The sequence below is a fragment of the Marmota monax genome, unplaced genomic scaffold, assembly GCF_021218885.2.
Source record: "Marmota monax isolate L192 unplaced genomic scaffold, Marmota_monax_Labrador192_F-V1.1 WCK01_AAM20220418_F8-fsc00128, whole genome shotgun sequence".
In the NCBI taxonomy this organism is placed as follows: domain Eukaryota; kingdom Metazoa; phylum Chordata; class Mammalia; order Rodentia; family Sciuridae; genus Marmota; species Marmota monax.
In genome coordinates, this window is record NW_026693452.1 from 459,650 (window position 1) to 479,531 (window position 19,882).

At 35.0% G+C, this 19,882-nt stretch overlaps 1 protein-coding gene across 1 annotated transcript; it reads right to left on the reverse strand.

The window, feature by feature from the left end:
* Positions 1 to 6,813: 6,813 nt before the first annotated feature.
* On the reverse strand, positions 6,814 to 14,401 carry Ibsp (integrin binding sialoprotein). Its single transcript, XM_046457581.2, has 6 exons — positions 14,296 to 14,401; positions 14,153 to 14,203; positions 13,984 to 14,061; positions 10,328 to 10,393; positions 8,418 to 8,582; positions 6,814 to 7,857 (listed from the first exon to the last, which is right to left on the reverse strand). The coding sequence occupies exons 1-6, from the start codon at positions 14,395 to 14,397 to the stop codon at positions 7,321 to 7,323; spliced, it is 999 nt and encodes a 332-aa protein (XP_046313537.2). The 5' UTR covers positions 14,398 to 14,401; the 3' UTR covers positions 6,814 to 7,320.
* Between the last annotated feature and the right edge of the window lie 5,481 nt (positions 14,402 to 19,882).

Here is a 19,882-nt window from a genome sequence, read left to right on the forward strand (position 1 = left end):
GCTGCAGCTTCCTGACAATCTGGCCCGACTCTCTACAGACCACATCTACATGGATTGCACATGGGGCAGGATTTGACTGTAGTGCAACCTGAATCTTGTCAAGATGCCCTGCAGTTCCTCAAGAAGCAACAAGCAGCCTGGCAAAGACACACCACAGTGGTTTTTCCTCTACCTGCCTATCTTATGGGAGATCACACAAGGCCGTTTCTCATCCACCTCTTCAGTTTCAGTTGAACAGAGGACTTTTGATCTTGCCCTCTTAGAGTTAAACTACAGCCTTCTGTGCAAGTCCATTCATTTGACAATGGGTTAGAATAGAACGACCTACCATCTACATCATTTATTATCTGTCCCCTCTGGTTCAGTGTCACCTGTAGGACTAGGGATGCAGGGAAATGACAATGTGCTGATCCTGCCTGTGCTCCGCATGAGTAATAAATTCCAACTCTTTTTGACTCATTGTCTCCCTACTGGAGGAATTTATGGAAGTGTGGTGTGTGAATCTAATAGCTGCAGTCACATGTCATGGCTCTGTCCTCAACCACACTGCTGCTCAAGGACCTCTTGACTGCTTGACAAGGTGTGAGGGGAAAGGCCTTTTAGTTCCCACTCAAGTAGAGGTGGAGAATTATGAAATCAACCTTAAATATACAAGTTACTCCCAAACTAGCTGAGTTATACTGGAAATCATGCGGAGTCAGATGATCGGGCTTCCTACTAATTTAAAAATGCATTCTGCTGTCATGTATAACTAATTAGTACAAATTTTTAAAATGTAAAGTAAATATATAAACAAATCCAGTCTAATGACTGAGTGATAAGTAGAAGTTCTCCTGCTATGAAAGAAATTCTTTTCATCAGAGAGGGCAGGCTTTGGAAGGTAAGACTCTGGGAAGATAAAGAGTTGAGGTTTTTAAAGTCAAAACTCACTGTTTGGCCCACATTAGAATTGAGGGTTGGTAATTGGCAGGTGCTATCTGGGCTTACTTGTTAGGCATCGAGTAAGGACTGAGTTGGCCATTGGTGGTTGCTGTAGTCAGTGGTCTTCTGCTGCCTTTTTTTGTATGTATGAAGTGCCTCTACAGCAAAATGATGCTCAAGGGTCTTTTATCTCTCCAAGGGGATCACTCCCTATAGGATTGTCCTGTCATGTTACCTCTCTTTGCATGAGCATCCCCTGTGAGACTGTGAGTCTCCAGTTCCCTTTGGGATAGAAATCAGAAGGTACAACCATCAGAAGTTCAGGCAGTCATGTTAGGATTTTTTTAAGTGTTCCAAATCTACAGGCAACAAAATCAAAAGTAGGGAAATGAGACTACATCAAACAGAGAGTCTTCTGCACAACAAAGGAAACAATCAACAGAGCAAAAAGAGAACTTCAGAATGGAAGAAAATCCTTGCAAACTATTCATCTGAAACAGGATTAACATCTAGAATATATAAGGAACTCAAAAAACTCAATAATAATGAATAGTCCAATTAAAAAAATAGGCACATGATCTGAAAAGAAATATTTCTTCCAAGAAGAAATACAAATGACCAACAAACGTGAAAACAATGCTCATAATTATTACATATCAGGGAAAAGTGAATCAAAAGCACAATGAGAGATCATCTCACCTCAGAATGACTATTATGGAAAAGACAATAACAAGTGCTGGTGAAGAAAAGGGAACTCTTATGCATCACTGGCGGAAATGTAAATTAAAACAACCATTATAGAGAACAATATGAAGTTTCCTCAAAAAAAAAAAATAGATCTATTGTTTGATCCAACTTTCCACTTTGGGGTAAATATCCAAAGGAAATGAAATCAACATATCAAAGAGATATTTACACTCGCATGTTTGTTGTAGCACTATTCATGATACCTAGGATATGGAATCAGTCTAGGTGTCCATTGAGGGATAAATGGATAAAGAAAATGTGATAAATAAACACAACGAAATATTATTCAGTCATAAACAATGAAATCCTGTCATTCACATCAAAATGTAATTGGAGAATATAATATTTAATCTCTGTTATTTCCTTCCCTTGCCTGGAAAACAGTCGACTTTCAGTAATAGAGCTGTGAATGAGGCAACATATGTAAAATGCTAGAAATAGCAAAAACATGTGGTAAGGGTATAATAAGCAGTAGTTATTACATCAGTAAAAACAGTGATTATCACCTGGAAGGGCATTGGAACTACTGGCCACCTCTGGGTCTTGACTGGAGCTCCAGAATTTTCATTTCTAACAAGTTTTCAGATGATGCCAATGCTGCTGATCTGAGGATTGCAATTAGAGCACTTCTGAGTTAGAACACAAGTTGTTTATAACTAACAGAGACCTACGATAATAGTGACTTAAAGAAGATAGAAGTTTGTTTTTATACATTGGTATACAGGGCAGATGTGGCACTCCTTGGAGTCAGACTGTTCTCTAGCTTGTCACCTGCTATCCTAAACTACTGCCTTCATGTACACCATCATAGGTGGCTCTCCATCACGGTTGAATTCCAGCCAGTAGGATAGGGAAATTGGGGTGAGGGAAAGGGGAACAGTCTTTCTCTTTAGAGATACAACCCATAATCTGGTAGGTTTTTAGGAGAAAACTGGTAATGCATGCAGTTGAAGTAACCAACAGTAGCAGAGAAAATTTTCATTACACCAGTACAAGTGGGCAGTCAGCGAGGCTAACATGTATACATGCATGCCTCACAAGTATATATGCACAAAGCTTAAATAAAATTATTTATATCTAATGATCCAGGAAAGTGAAAGCCACATGCCCAGCTCTTTAAAAGACAGGGAATATTCTATTATCTATGAGAGAGGAAGAATGGAGAATGGATATTTATATGTATCTAGGACTCTGCCACAGCTGCAGAATGGCTTCTGTTTGAACAATCGCAAAAGACTTTTCTATTAATAGCAGGATACAAATATTGGATTTCATGTTCCCTCCAAATATGAGCATGGCTTGTTTCAATTTATCTTTTCTCCATTTAAAGGAATCATTTGATTCATTCTCAAAGGAAGAAGTATCATTCTCTGGGCAGAATACAATCATTTCTCTTTCTACTCTAATAATTGGAATTCTCATCTGGTTTTTCCCAGCTGGACCATCAAGAAATATTGTCAGAGAATACAGGAAATAAAGCTATTGTGAGAGAAGGTCAAAGGGGATGAGGCCAGGAGGCTAGTTAGCTAGGAAAGCAGCAGGAGGTTGAAATTGAAACCTAGGGTCCTATGTAGGAAAAAATATTTCAACTGGAGCAGGGCTGCCATTCTGCAGGTATTCTGTAATTTGGCTGAGAAAACCAACAAAAAGGTCAAAGCTGGAATCCATGAAGGTGGATCACATTACAGCCCTCGATAGCCCATCCCTTTCTTCCTTAGGAACTTTATATTGCCTTCATCTAGGCCCTGAGTGACTAGTATCCATGGGCCTCACTGACTGCCAACTGGTACTGATGTCTGGTGAAGGCATGGAAATCTCCTCTGCTACTGTTGGTTATTCCAAGTGTGTAATTTACCAGTTTTCCTCAAAAAACCTACCAGATTATTGGAGACTATAATCTACATAGCCTATAGACTATAATCTAGAATCTTAAAGTCTCAGAGGGAAGCATTCTGCACTTGAGGACAGAAATGAGCTTGCTCAAATCCTTTAGGTGGTATAGTAAAGAGAGCAAACCCACATTCCATAGGCCAAAAGCTACAAAAGAAACAAAGAACTTGACAGCTTTTACAATGTAAAATGAATAACTTCTGAATATTAAAAAGTAAATACACTTCATAAAGTTTAAAGATCTTTCACAATCTGACTTGATGATTCCATGATATATTGAGATAGCTAGAGATGATAAGATATGTAATCTAACAAATAGTATTGATCACACTGGTCCCAAGCCCTCAATCTAATAACAATCTTTCACTCTAAAAAGATATACTAGGGCAAGAAAAAAGAGTTCTTCAATTTCCAAAAACACTCTTTTAATTCCTGGATGATTTTATTACAATATACTTAACTGTTAAGAGGGAGCAAGGAAAGGGAGAGGGGGAAAAAAGGACCTGTGTGCTGATGCTGAGTTCCTCATGACAGGTCAGACCCTGAAGAGCGGTCCACTGAAGACCATCCTCACATAGGAGATGAGGGAATAAAGACTAGAGAAGGAAATTCATTTTCTGTTGATAAGACCATTATTCAAGCCCATCTGATTCCAGAGCAGGTGCACTATAACAAGCTTCCTGTACAGAAAGATACACCAAAAATTGGAGAAGATCCTAGATATGAAAATGTCCTTTAGGATTCATGTCATAAAATATGGTTGATTTTTGAGAAAATTGTGATGTAAGACAAAGCACATTTTCCAGTAATGTTCTCATCATTAGTGATTTCCTGCTCATCCATTGCTGATGAATGCATATAAATGTGCATTGCATGGTGGTACAGAACACAGGAGGTGCCAAGCCAGTCTGCGCCTGTTTAACCCTAGCTTGACTATATGTGATCTCTTTGTGTCCCAGTCTTTTCATCAGTAAAATTGATTATGATAATAATACCTACCTGATAGAGTTTTGTGAAAATTAAATGAGTTTATAATAGGAGGCAGTATTGGGGTAATTGGAAAATTTTGAATATGCAGTGCATATTTTAAAGTATTGCCAGTTGTGGTGGTGCACACCTATAATCCCAGAAACTCAAGAGACTGATGCAAGAAGACTGCAAGTCGAGGTTAGTCTCAGCAACTTAGCAAGACTTTCAGCAATTTAGAGAGGCCCTGTCTGAAAATAAAAATTAAAAATGACTGGGGATGTAGCTCAGTGGTGAGGTGGCCCTGAGTTCAATCCCTAGCATCAAAAAAATTCATGAATATAATCTAATATATAATATTACATATTATAACATACTATATGATGTTTATATAGTACATATTATGTAATAGTATATGATATACGGCATCAGATATCATTATGATATATAACATATAATAATATAAAATATATATTATAATTATTATAAAATATATAATATAATTGTGGTATATAATAAGATGACATAATAATATAATCTAAAATATTATTATATATAATTTTATGTAAATATTATATTTGGTTAAATGATTATATTATATTCATATATTATTGTATAATATATAATACATAATATAGTGATATCATATATAATTGTCATATATACTGATATATAATAAAATATATCATGGGCTGGGGATGTGGCTCAAGCGGTAGTGCACTCCCCTGGCATGCACGGGGCACTGGATTCGATCCTCAGCACCACATAAAAATAAAAAAATAAATAAAGATGTTGTGTCCACTGAAAACTAAAAAATAAATATTAAAAAAATTCTCTCTCTCTTTAAAAAAAATCATATGTAATTATGATATATTTTATAATTGCCATAATGTATTATATTATAATATATAATTATATAAGTATAATATATAGTATCATATATGTGTGTATCTAAGTATATATATTTTATATATGAATATATATTTTCAGAGTTGCCAGATTTAACAAATATAAATACAGGCTATCTAGTTAAATTTGGATTTATATAGTATAAATCTCCATATGTGTGTGTGTATATATACAATAACAAATATAATAAATATAGAATGTCTAGTTAAATTTGAATGTCTAGCTAAATTTATAGTACATATATGTGTCTAGGTTAAATTTCTTGAGAATGAGAATGAAAATGGTATTGTGGCTATGTTGGAGAATTCTTTGTTCTTACACCAAATTCTGAAGTATTTAGGGATAAAGCATCATAACATCTGCAACCCCTTCTTTGATGGTTTGGCAAGGATGTGTACACATAAACTACACACAATGAGGTACAAAGAATGCAGAACACAGAGGTGACAAAGCATTAACCACTCGTAGTCTAAGTGAAAGGTAGAATAATGATGCTTATGTACTGACTATTCTTCCAACTTTTCCAAATGCCTCATATTTCTCAAAATAATGTTAGAGGAAATGAGTAGGTGATGCATGTAACGCATTAACACTGGTAGCTATCAAACTGAAGTCACTCTGAGGATAAAGTTCTTTATTTATGTGTGTGTGTGTGTGTGTGTTCGTGTGTTTCAATGTCTAAACACTGTCTGGACTCTATAGATGTCCTTACATCTTGTATTGAATAAATTAAAGGTGAGTTAATTATTGTTCTTTTTACTTCTTCAGACTATTTTTTTTTTTACTACACACATTTGAAATTTGCTTTCAGGCTTATGTTAAAGGTGTAAATTACTGCTAAGCCTTTGTACATCAGCTGTGTGTGTGTGTGTGTGTGTGTGTGTGTGTCCATGTGTTTAAAAATTTTCCCCTATCCACCTCCTATCCCAGATAAAATCAAATAGTGCAAGGTTAAGGTTGCCAGAAAAAAACACATGATAACCAAAGTTGAATATTCGATAGTGAATCATTTATTTAGTTTAAGTATATCCCAAATATTTCACAGAGGCTAAATATTTGTAGGACATACTCATACTAAAAATTATTCATTGTTTATCTATTTATTGTTCAAATTTAACTAGACATTCTATATTTATATTTGTTAAATCTGGCAACCCTAAGAAAAGTCATTCATTAACCTAATGCCTATCGCTGACCCTGCCCACAAGCATGGTGAAATTTTAGTTATGCCAATTTATTTAAATGTTTAAAGTTCCTTCTAGTTTTAAACCATATTGGAAATAAACTTTCCTCCTTTAGCTGAATTGTTCCTTATTTAATCTTTATGCATTCTGAATCCCTCATTTTTCTTCTGCATTACAACATACTTTAAGGATTGCATTTTATTTGTGATAAAACTCATAGAATATACATATAGATCACATAAAAAGTACATGAGAGTGATATTTGAAGTTAATATACAGTGTTAGGTAGTGTGATTAAGAACTACACATTTATTGAATACAGTGCCGTTAATCTCAATGGATCCCTTCTTAGAAGCCACTTCTTGTACAAAGAATATATTTAGGCAGTTAGCAATAGTGCAAACAGGTTACAAACAGTATGTATAAGGCTACATCCTCAAAACATTCCATCTAATTCCATCTCATGGATTGGTGTACTGCTTGAAAAATGGCTTTGATTTACAACAACCTTTCAGTAACACCAGAGAAAAGCAACGAGAAACCCATTCCTCACAGAAGCAATTACAGAAAATCACTTGGGAACTGTATTACCATTCCACATTGTAAGATGCACATTTGTTACATAGCACCGTCCTGAGTTGAACTTTAAAAATGGCAGCCAGATGCAGAGTGAAAATGGATGAATTCATCCCAGGCTGAGCCTTCACTGATGGTAATAGTAATTCTGACTATCATAGCCACCATAACCCTGCCCCTTATAGTAGCTGTACTCATCCTCGTAGGCTCTGTAGTTGTCCCCACGAGGCTCACCATTCTCATTGTCATAGACTTCATAGTCACTGCCATATTCATTGGTGCCCATTTGCTCATACTCCCCCTCATATTCAACAGTGGTGGTTCTTCCAAATGGCGGGGAGGTGGTCCCATAGACCTCTGGTGGTGGGGTTGTGGGTTGAAACCCACCATTTTGAGGTGTTGTTGTCTTGTAGCCGCCATTGTTCTGCTGTGTGGTTCCTCTGGCATTGGCTCTGGTGACACTTTCTTGCCCACCTTCTTCTTCCCTGTTGTCTCCCCCACTGCTGCCATTGCCATTTTCTACCTCTGTGCTGTTGGTGCTGGTTCCATTTATGCCCTGCTCATTTTCATCCACTTCTGCTTCGTTTTCTTCATTTTCTTCTTCTTCCTCCTCTTCTTCATCACTTTCCTTCTTCTTTGTAGCTTTGTTTCCTATATCCCCAACCTGAAAGGAAAGGTTTGAAAGAATCCAAATATAGCTGTAAAAATTTTAAAGGTAAGTCCATGCCTTCATCCAACACAATATTCTGTTCTGACAGTCTTGGAACAGATGACATTTTTAAATTGAGGCCCAATTTAACTTACAAACGAATTGGAGGGGACTTTAAAAATTCAAAATAAGTAGCTTTGTGATGGTTTCGTAAGGACAAAATGTTCCTGACAGGCCTTCTCTTGGGGAGATATTTCCAAAAGCTTTGCTATTCACTTTCTCTGTCTTGGAATACCCTCCTCTGGAATTCAATGGCACCTCTCAGGATTTTTATCCATTTTTTGATGCTTATCCTTAATCTTTCTTTATAATGTAAAAGGAGCAGTGTAATAACACCAGCAGAATTTGCCTGGGAGAAGATCTTTCCTTATTTGTACAAAAGGAAATTTTATTTGTCCTTGATTCTTCAGTGAGTGAAAAAAGATAGCATAAAACATTGTGTGTGTAGTGTTAGGCTAACCTTAGATTGCAGCAAAAACATAATAGCAGACTTAACAATTGGGAAGAATTATTACCTTCTTTGGAAGCTGGATTGCAGCTAAGCCCATGTTCCCTGTTCCAGGTGTAACCTCTTCCCCATAGCCCGGTGTTGTAGCAGAAAGTGTGGTGTTCTCAGCCTCAGATTCCTCATCTTCATTTCCATTAGAATCTTCATTATTTTCTTCTTCATTGGAAGTCTCCTAGTGAAAAATATACATAGTTAGAATAATTATTGTAGCTGGAAGATAGCGCTTGCGCTCCCTCTCTCTCTTCTTCCCTGTCTCTCTCCCTCTCCACCCGCCTCTCTCTCATGTGAGAGAACATGTGCCCAAGTACTTTCCTCTTTTCTCATGTGAATATAATTCCTGGGGGCTATATTTAATCTAAATTGCTGATGAAATTTGAGGTAAGAAATGAGCAAAAAAGCATTTTCCATTCTCTTCAGGATGGAAGATTCCCAGTTATATTTATTCACACACTTTTCCATTATTACTTTTAAAGAATGATCTTCGGAGCACTTATTCCTCTTAAGTTTCAAATCTAAACTATCAAATATTTACTGGGCACCATATATTTATGAAACTATGGTAGTATGAGGAGATATAAAAGAAGGCACAGCATAGGTCTTCACCCAAGCCTTATTCTAGTCTAAGGGCCACCGAGTCAAGATGGTTTGGTGGATAAGATCCGGAAGGATCACAGATATTCAGAGGTGGTTGACAAAATGTTGACTGTGCATGGGTTCATCAGATCTCCAAAGGACACCTAATCTTTCTTTCTCTGTCCTCAACCATCAGCACAACAAATGAAGAATCACTGCTAAAATGTGTGCAATCTGAGAAGTCTAGTGTAAAGGTAGTTTTACAATCACTGAACATCAAGTAAATGAAGTTAAATGCATAACGCTAGCTCAGTTCTTATAAAGATTGCTTATGGAACTCAAGGCAAAATTTTGTGGGATTTAGTAGGTGGTATTTTCCTGGTACTGCTTTGGCATTCCTGTAAACTCAACTTTCAAGCTATTAGTGTAATTATGGTACAGGGAATGTTACTTAAAAAACTAAAACCAAACTAATGATTTGCCCCTTTTCAAGTTCCCACACCATTTTGTCTTCGGCACTTATACAAGATCCATTTTTGACAGTCATTGTCTATTCATAAAAGCCACCTAAGAATCCCTGAATTTAGAAGGTTCCCAAACTCCTGGACAACTATAATTGACTATCCAGGAAAGTGCAGCCTAATTTGTATGTTTCCTTAGTTTCTGTTATAAATATGATGCCACAATTTCCGAGGCATGTCGATGAATTTTAGCCATGGTCTATACTAATTCATAGAACTATATAGGAAGATATTTGTTCATCTTGATTATTTTCATTTCCATAAGAACATAAATTTTGTTACTAGGGAAAAAATGTGAAATTACACTTAAAAAAAAAGTCCTATTCTGTACATTATGAAAGGCAGATGAGTCACAATACCACTCTTAAAGAATTGGCTTTTACATGCCACATACCTAGGAAACTGAATTTCTGAAGTTTATTCCTTAAAGCAAACATTGTACTGAGTGTAGAATTATTTTCTTGTCTTGAACCATCATGCTTTATTCACCTGAATGTAAATACTAATTTCTGTTTCTTTTTAACAGATTTTATACTTTTTCCACTGAAAATGGAGACAATTTTGTTTTTGTGTACCACTTACAGGTAGCTTTAACCCCAAACTGCAACAGTGTTTTAAACAGGTTATTTTAGTTGGTGCTAATTAAATAACATTTCACTTGTCCAAAATAGGAGATGTGGGCAGTTGGTAAAGTGGTGATGGCTATTTGCTAAGTCTGAATTACAGTAGACCAGTTTCCTATTTGTTTTTTTTTTTTTTGTGTGTGTGTGTGTGTGTGTGTGTGTTGCCTGATGTTTTGTGAAAAGATTGAAAAGTTTCTTACCTCCTCTTCCTCTTCCTCATCTGAACTATCACCGTCTCCATTTTCTTCAGAAGAGTCACTACTTCCCTAAAATGTATAGATTATATACATATTACATATATATAATGTGTTTACAAATATACTCACAACAATTAAAATTTTCTGCTGATTGAAATAAAATAAAACACACATAAATAGTTACATAAACTGATTAGTATTACCAGCCTGATTGGTTTATTTACTTAGAACAGGTTTCATGTGCTTGTGAGAAAGATATTAGGACATTGGATTAGAAATAAAATAAGGCTAAAAACAAAGAGGTATTATAAAAGGTAAAACAAAGAGGTATTTATAATGATCAAGATGTGGAATAAAAAAAAAAGATGTGGAATACCCCATTTTCAATCCTCAAAGCATTGACAATATGTCAAAATATGTTGTATATAAAAACTGTAACAACAAATCATTGAATTGTTTAATTCTGAAAGAATGAAGGAATTATTAGTCCCAATTTTTAAAACTTTATAAAGAAAGAGTCAGAAGCCCCCAAAATCTATAACTTCCCCCAATCTATTAAGGAAGATTTTGGACTAAGACAGATTGTAATTTTTTAAAAAATATAAATGAAATGATAATTCAGCTTTTATAAAATATAAGTTGTTATTAAATGATTCTCTTAAATGATGAGCTCTCTTGGTGAATTTAAATTATAGTTTGATTTTAAATATTAAATCTACACAATTTAATTAAAGCTAATTTTTAATTTTTTTAAATATAGTTATATATGGGAGATAAAAGTATAAGAGAAAAATGTATTCGTTTACTCATTGAGTATCATCCCTCTGATAATCTTAGTATTAAATGAGGTTAAATTAAACCAAGGATTCTATATATAAAAATACAAGTTAAATGAGTTGCACTTCAGTGTGTATTATGTGTGATGTTGGGGACCAACTCAGGGGCCTTACCCAGTTATTCTAACACTGAAACATATCCAATCCCAAACTTGACTATCTTTTGAGAGGAAATCTAAATCTAAATGTTTGTTGTCAGAACCTTCAAAAGAGTAGAGGATATTTTCCACCTTTCAACCAAAGATAACCCCAACTGAATTTTCTTCCTTTTCTATAGCTACCTTTACTGGCACCAGGTATCACAAGAATACCTGGATTCAGATTCTGTCATTTCCTGCCCTGAAAATTTTATCTTTGATTCTGATGACTCAGTTAAATATCCTGAACTTAGAATATGGAGGCAGAAGGACCTCTAACGTCTGGTTAGAAATCAGATGACAGAAAACACTCATGTCTTTGTCCCACTTAGGGCTGTTCCTGCTGACCTCATTCTTCAGACATCCATTCATCCATCCAAGGAAAGGAAATGCTTGTCCCTCTGAGTCAAGAATAACTTCAGGTGCATAAGAGAATAATTAGACCTGCCCTTCCACTGCCATGACCTTAAAGGTCATGCCTTTCCCAGCCCAGATAGTGAATACAGTTTATTTTTATATTTAAACTATTTCTATTTAGTTAAATTAAATATAGAGGACAGTATATTTACACAATAAGAGCTGTTTTTCTCAGTTGGAGTGTTTCAGCCATTTTACAGGCTTTCTTGCCTCTAGCTTTCTCCCTACCTTAACATCAATCACTCTTCAATTAGTCTCTGCAGTGAGAACAACTTAAAAGCTATTTGGAGTGCCTTGAAGCTTTGACATTTGCTTTTTTCCTTTTCTTTCATTTATGCCTCATTTCTAATTTGTCACTAGGTCCTACTGATTCTTTCAGAAGTGTTTCATGTATTTACATAGATATGTGAAGGATATACAGGTATATGAAAGTCATCTTTAATGAAAGAATTCTGAAAACCTACAATACTTCCATCTTAGCTAAATCTGATAAAAATGAAATGAACTTCTTGCCACCTAAAAGTTCACACATTAATCAAATACCATTTGAATCATAAAAATATTTTTTTCAATTGAAGCAGCTTAGGATAGGAAGCTTATTTATACTTCTATAAATATAGCCTGACAATTATGTAAGCTATAATACACTGCTGATGGTTTTGTAATCTAAATGATATATTTCATGTAAGTTGGTATTTTAGAAATGATTGCATATCAACACATATTTATTTGAATAAACCTGAATTTCAAAGCCAATACAGGTTAGTGCATTCTAGGGTAACAATTTTGTACATTAAATGCCTACCTACCTTAATATGAAAACAAACTATATATAGTAGAATAAGTCATAAATACTAGGTCAGACATAGTGAGAAATATATTGTTTATTTTGAAGCAGCTATCTTACAGTTCTACAATAGATGAGCCAGACCTATCTGCATATAATTTTGAGAAAAATTTATATGTTAAGATCTATAGTTTGGGGTCTATAAAGAATGAAAACTGTAACTTTCTCCAATATCATTTCACTGTGGACATTTGAGTTGGACCACACAACTATGTCTATAAAAATATCCAGGTAAGAACACATATATCTAACTATCAGATACTTCAGAAAAGTTGAGGAACTAGTCAGAAACTTGAATTTATTGTTTTTATTTAGTTTCAGAAAGAGAATAAACTTCCAAATGGGCACTGTTTGTTTCTGGGCCTGAGGTGAACCAAAGAATGGAAGACAATTCTGAAAACCCACAACTCTTCTATCATTTATGTTCATATTTCTGTGGCCACACAAATTCCACATAATTATGATGGTGCTAGAAATACTTTAAGATGATCATTTCCTACCATTGTATGAGTTGGAGATGGGTTAACCCAACACATGGTAAGATGCAATGCCAAGCCACTGTGCTGACCCATCGTTTTAGCATCCTAACTGCTGTTAGTGTCCCAGGAGTCTTGGGTTAAATGGCACAAAATTGGTGCTCTGAACCCAAACTGCATAGTAATAAAAATAGTGCAATTGTGGTTTGTTGCATATTTAAAATCAACACCACACCCACCAGTTTTCAAAGGCCCATTCACAGGTAACCCAGCTAAAATGGAAACCCTTATTTTTAGTTTTATTTATTTTTCATTTTTGTTTACAAATTTTAGTGATATTTTGTTTTTCTCACAAGGTTTTTACTGCACTTCATGAATTTCTCTCTTTCCTCTGCAGTTCTTAGGCAAACGCTTCCATTATAATCATGCTCCAAAGTACCATATATGATCCTGGTCACCTCCACAGGTTAAACATTCAGAAAATCTGCAGCAATTACCAATGATTATCAAGATATTTTTTAAGGCCTTTGCTGTTCATCAAGTCAAGTTTTTCTCTACCAATTGACTCAATTATGAGCTATAAAGCAATTATATCGCATATTGAATCAACTATAATGACAATTAATGAACTTACCACTGGCTTAATGGTCAATGATTGATAAAATTATCCATTTTTGTCAGCATGTTAGACAAAATGCCTTAATTCAATGTGCCAAGGTGTTTGTTTTATTGTGCCAATCTGAAATGGGCCCAAATGACTTTACTCTGTGTGTGCGTATCTACACTTCAAAAGAAGGCTTGGAGATAAGCTTTATTATGTTAAAAAACAAACTTTCTGTAGTAAATGGCTTACTTTCATTGAGAGTCGAATTGAGGTGTTACAATATTAAATTTGATCCCCTTTAAATTACAAGGGATGAAAATGAAAATTAACTCATATACTTACCTGAACTGGAAATCGTTTTAGAGGGGGATAAAAGTAGGCGTGTTTGTAAAGGTAATATCGTGGCCTGAACTTAAAGACCTGCACAAACAAAATAAATATTATATTTACATTTAATGTGCAATAAATCTAAAGTAAGTATAGATTGAGGATGTATATTTAAGTTAATTACCCCATTTTCTTCAGAATCTTCTAATTTGATCCTTCGATGCAAATTTTTCATCTGTTTAAAAGAACATTTAATTATTACATTCCCTTTATTATACATGAAAAGACAAACTTGAAAAAGATACACGTTTTTAATAAATAACTTACTGATAAAGCACAGGCCATTCCCAAAATGCTGAGTAAAATTAAAGCAGTCTTCATTTTGGCAATTACTTCTGGAATTAATGAAGCAATGTGGTTAATAAACATCAACACTAACTGCATAACTTTTTTACTCATACTCAAAGATGAAGTATTGATTTTCTCTCATTTCTGTATGATTATCAATTGGAAAAATTAAACCCGAGTTTCTAGAAACTTAGGGATGTAGCTCAGCAATAAGGTGCTTGCCTAGCATACTCACCCCCTGGGTTTGATCCCCAACACTGCAAAAAATAATGCAGAAATGTAGTGTGTGTGTGTGTGTGTGTGTGTGTTTGTGTGTGTGTACATGTAGGACAGAAAAAAAATTATCCATAATATATGAAATACTAATCCCATAGCATGCAGCACCCAACAAGCCATGCCTAAAGATAAATCTCTGAGAAAAGTTCTTCAGAGTCTCATCTTGGAATATCAGGGGCCATTTTCCTCTAATTAGATTGTTCTCTGGTTCCTTTTAAGTTTTCATGTGCTAGTATGGGAGACTGCAAATAGAATGGATCAGGGTTTCTCCAGGTCATGGCTGATGGGCAGGGGTAAGGTTTTAATTCCATGAAACAAATTAGATGCAACTCTTCAAATGGAAATAGTTCCTGAGCAGACCTGGATATTGAAGGTATGCAAAGATCCACAGTCCCTCAATGATTCCTCATATATATAAGGAGATAGTGAAATCTTATCCTATTTTAATTACCTTCTATTTGAAAATTCTATCATTTAGAGGTTTAATAAACAGTGTAAAGTCTACTAACACCTGCTAATTTGTATTTTCATATATATATATATATATATATATATATATATATATATTTAAGTGATAGAGCTGTCTCATCCATAGTGACAATTTGGCAACATTTTAGAAACAATATGTAGTGATCATGGCAATTTCCCTGTAAACACATTTTGGAATTCAAGTAACATTTAAAATGTACAAAACCCTGCAGATCAATTTCTTATTTTGTCCTTATCACTCAAAATTCATTGCCACCATATTGATTATCTGACATTACAATAAACATTACACAGAGTAAGGTTTGAGGCCTGGAGAAGCTGCTGTGGATGCTAACTCACACTCTGAGGCAGAGTGGTCTTTCGAATTCAATGCCTATACTCTTCTTTACAGCCCACCTGATCAAGAAACTTTTGTGGCTACTGAAATGTTTAGAATAATGCTTTGATTTTTGTGGCCCATGGTGGAGCCAACCAGCAAACAAGATTGTTGTTTTGCAGCTCTGTGAAAATCACTATCATATTTTAAGAAACTGAAAGCTTAAACACACTGAACTTAGAAAGAGTTGTGAGTACATCAACTTCTCGTAGCAACATATAAAATAACCAGAAAAAAAAAAAAACATGGCAAGGATAATAATACTTTAAAAAGAACCAAATGATTCATGTAGTCAGCAATTGGCTGCCTACATAAATCTCATTTGATTTACTTTGTGATTCATTGAAAGCAAAGAGCTTTATAGGGATAACTACTAACTCAGCAACTCAAATGTTATTAAAAGTGAGTTTTGAGAATTTAATTATAAGTTTTTAGTGGTAAGAGCATAAATTACTCAAATTATTTATTTTCTAGTACTAAATATTTTCCATAGTGCTATAGGATGTTAACTCTTTGAAAACTAATATATAACATATTGAAAATGTATTATGTATAATTACAGTACTGACCAAGTATATAATTCATGAAAAAAAATCTGCATGTATCTAGACATATTTGCAAATAGTATTTGAATTAGAATACATCAAAATGAGAAAACAGTTATCTATGATGTGCAGATATAGTAAGAAGCATAATTTTCTAGTTCATATTCATAATATTAAGAGCTTATTATATACTTACTCAGTGTAGCAAGCTTAGCCTTTTGGAAAGAATCTAAAATTGGAGATCCTTGTTTAATTGTAAACAATATTAGTAAATCACACAGCCATTCTACACAATGCAATAGGATCCACAGTTAAATAAGAATTCAAAGCCAAGTCCACAGCTGTAACTATGGAGTGTCTGATTGTAAGATAATTAAAGTGTCATATTAAATCTTACCCTTTGGCAGTCCTGGAGTGAGGAGAGTGAGTGGCACAGATTGAGGGTTCCCTCTGTTCTCTCACTCACTTATTCTCTTGCTCCTGCTGGCTATAAACCCTTCTTTGCCTTTCAACAGCCAATCACTGTCATAGCCAAGGTGATGTCAGAATGTGGATTCTCACCAGAAAACCCCGAAACTTCAACACATTTTTAAGACACAGGCTCAGTTGAATAAACATGAAACGTGGGTCTAGTGCCAAGAGGTTTGCATTGTGGAATTTAATTGAAGGTTAAGATGAAGATGAATAGCTTGAGTTCCGAATATATATAATAATACACTGGATTTGAATTAAAATAAATAGCACAAGCTTTTAACCATTTAAAGATTTCATGATGACACAAGTTTTCACTATGTTGAAATAAAGGAAAACTTACTAACAACACATGCAATCCTGCATTAGCTAAAAAAGAAAAGTAACCAAAAAAGAACAAGGGAAAGGATTTAATGGACAATAATATTTTAATATGAATTATTTTATATTTCTTCCTGGAATATACTTCAGTGACTCATAAATTAAAATTGATGCAATTAAATCAGTCAGACTTTATAAGATACAGTGGCTTTGCTAAAACACAATGCTGAGTATAAAGTGAGAACTTTTGAGGATCATTTTAATCTTTTTTTTTTAAGAGAGAGGGAGAGAGGGAGAGAGAGAGAGAGAGATGTCGCGACCCCTTGCCCGCAAGGAAGACGCAACTCGAGAATCTTCTTTCAACAGTTTATTCAGGCCCTTGATATTTCTTCTTCTCCCTCTCGGGTGCCCCTCCCAGCCTTAATAAAGCATCCCAAGCCCCAATGCAAAGCTGCCGCGTGGAACTTTCTCACAGGGTGGTGAAAAATCATGTGCCAACTTTCCCAGATAAGAAGTTGTTTGTCACAGACCACAGCGGAGCAAGCGCCATCTTGTAATGGCGACCATAATCTGCAGAAACGGCAGAAGCGGCTCACCACAGAGAGAGAGAGAGAGAGAGAGAGAATTTTAATATTTATTTTTTAGTTTTCGGCGGACACAACATCTTTGTTTGTATGTGGTGCTGAGGATCGAACCCTGGCCTCATGCATGCCAGGCAAGCGCGCTACCACTTGAGCCACATCCCCAGCCCTCATTTTAATCTTTTGTAAATAAACTTTTTTAAATCATCCTTTTAGGTAGCCACTTCCTGTCGTGCAAATTAAGTCACCTCATTTTATTTTCTGGGGCTTTATATATCTTTTTCTGCTCATATTCATATTTAATGTCTTTTCCTATCAGTATGGAGTGATTTGTTGTTATTGAAATTGTTTATGAAAACTGAATTCACAATAAATGGCTTGATAGATCAAAGTACATTTTTTTTAAGTTTGCAAAAGAAAAACTAGCTTAGTAGTTTGCATGTTCTATTTAATTAATCATTTATTTCTCCTACATCCACAACTGGAAGTTTTATGTAGTCTACTTCATAATATTAGAGAAAACAAAAATTAATTAATGTTATCATTAAATTTATGCCATTCACCCCGTTGTATTCTTTGGATGGCTTATCCAAAGAAAGTATTTCAGCAAAGTTATTTGGAAAGTATAGAGCCCTAAAAACAAAAGTCAGATAGGCCATTTCAATTCAACTCAACCCCATAAATTTAGTTCAATTGACCAGTCCTGGAATTATTGCGCTTTCCATTGATCCAGCCTGTGTCATAGGATATAGCAAGTCAAATTAAAAATAAACAACTGGTCCTTATCTTTAAAAATTTTTACAGTTTTGTAGGGAGAAAAACATACATAAAATTCAGAACTAAAATATCTACAAGGCTCAGGGGTACTAAGTACAGGAGTTTAATTCTGACTGTAGAGTAATTGGGCACAGTCCTTAAATGAGAATGGGAATATATTAGGTTATCAAAAGGGAAGAGGAGGGGTTCGTGGGGAGGACTCAAAGGATATGAACATGTAATACCACCATTTCGTGGTTATCTAGTGCTTATATGCTAGGTCTTCCCTTGCACTCTTTCACTTATTCCTCACCCAAAGAAAACAATTCTATGAGATTATTCCCATTATATAGGTGAGGTAAGTGAGGCCAAGTGATGGTAAATATACCTTGGATTGCACTGCTAGTGAATGGGGTAACCCAAAGATTAATGCTAAGTCTTTCTAAGGATATGTACAATCACTACATATCCTTGCTGACACATTCAGATAATTTCAGTAATTCAATAAGGCTGAAACATAGCGAGTGGAAGTAGTGACACAAGATTGGTTAGATAGGCAAAGTCAGATGATAGAGAGAACTGTAGGTTATACTGAGTAGGATGGCCTCCATCCTGGAAATTGAAACACCAAAGGGTTAAAGCAGAAAATTACATATTCATATTTGCAGTTTCCAAAATCTTTTGATGATAAGGCAAAGGGGGTTGAAGAAAGCAAGCATGTTACACAGGAGAGGCTATGTCAGAGTTGAAAAGGCTATGTACTGGTCCAGGGAAGCAGTGATAAAGGTTTGAACTCAGTCAGTTGTGCTGGCATGGAGAAGAGGAAACAAATAAGAAAGAGATTATATAAATAAAATCAGTAGGACTTGACACAGAATTAGGAGACGTGGAGAAGCCTAGGATGACTTGTGGATTTCTGATTTGGATTATGTTGTGATTGGTGGGACTGAATCTTATGAAATGCCTACTAGAGTACCCGCTATGGTATAGTCACTCAGCCAGCTATTGACAGTGATATAGTGATATAACAAAAGGAGTAGAGACTGAGAATCAAAAGACTAGAGTTTTATTCTTGACTCTCCCACTAACTTGTTTCTACCACTTAACCAATTAGAAACTTGAATTTTAACTCATCTTTTAAAAATGAGAATGTTTTAACCAAAATTCAAAAAATTGCCACAGCTGCCATTGTGACCAGGCATTATATGCCTCCATCACCCATAGAGCATTTTGGCCAAATAATTGAGCTTAAATTTGATCAAGCCTTTATGTCTTCCAGATCATAAGAAATACAGATATTAAAAAACAAGTAAAATGACACCATTGGGATGCATTCAGAAAAACCCAGAATATAGGAAATTGTTAGACACACTGCCTGGTTTTTTTTTTTTCAATAAAATAACAGGAAAAATAAAATAGATGGAAAGGGAAACTATAAATTTTAAAAGACTTCAAAGATGGAAGTGATTGTGCAAACCTGTAATCCCAGTAACTTGGGAGACTAAAACAGGGGGATGGAAAGTATGGGCAACTTAGTGAGACCCTGCCTCAAAATTTTAAAAAATAATAATGATAACAAAGGGCTGAGGGTGTAGCTCAGTGGAAGAGAATCCTTGGGTTCAATTCCCAGTACATGTGTGTATGTGTGTGGGTATGATTTCAGAGACAAGTGCAAGAAATTAAGAAGCAATTTGAAGAAATGTTGAATGCTGATGATCAGTTATTTTATGACATTATGCATCTGCTGTTAA

What these genes read in the sequence shown, in the direction of transcription:
- Ibsp (XM_046457581.2), bottom strand. Translation starts at nt 14,397, where the DNA reads ATGTTTATTAACCACATTGCTTCATTAATTCCAGAAGTAATTGCCAAA. An exon ending in GAATGGCCTGTGCTTTATCA is followed by an intron (nt 14,204 to 14,295) that starts GTAAGTTATTTA and finishes TCTTTTAAACAG; the next exon opens with ATGAAAAATTTGCATCGAAG. An exon ending in TAAAACGATTTCCAGTTCAG is followed by an intron (nt 10,394 to 13,983) that starts GTAAGTATATGA and finishes TATACATTTTAG; the next exon opens with GGAAGTAGTGACTCTTCTGA.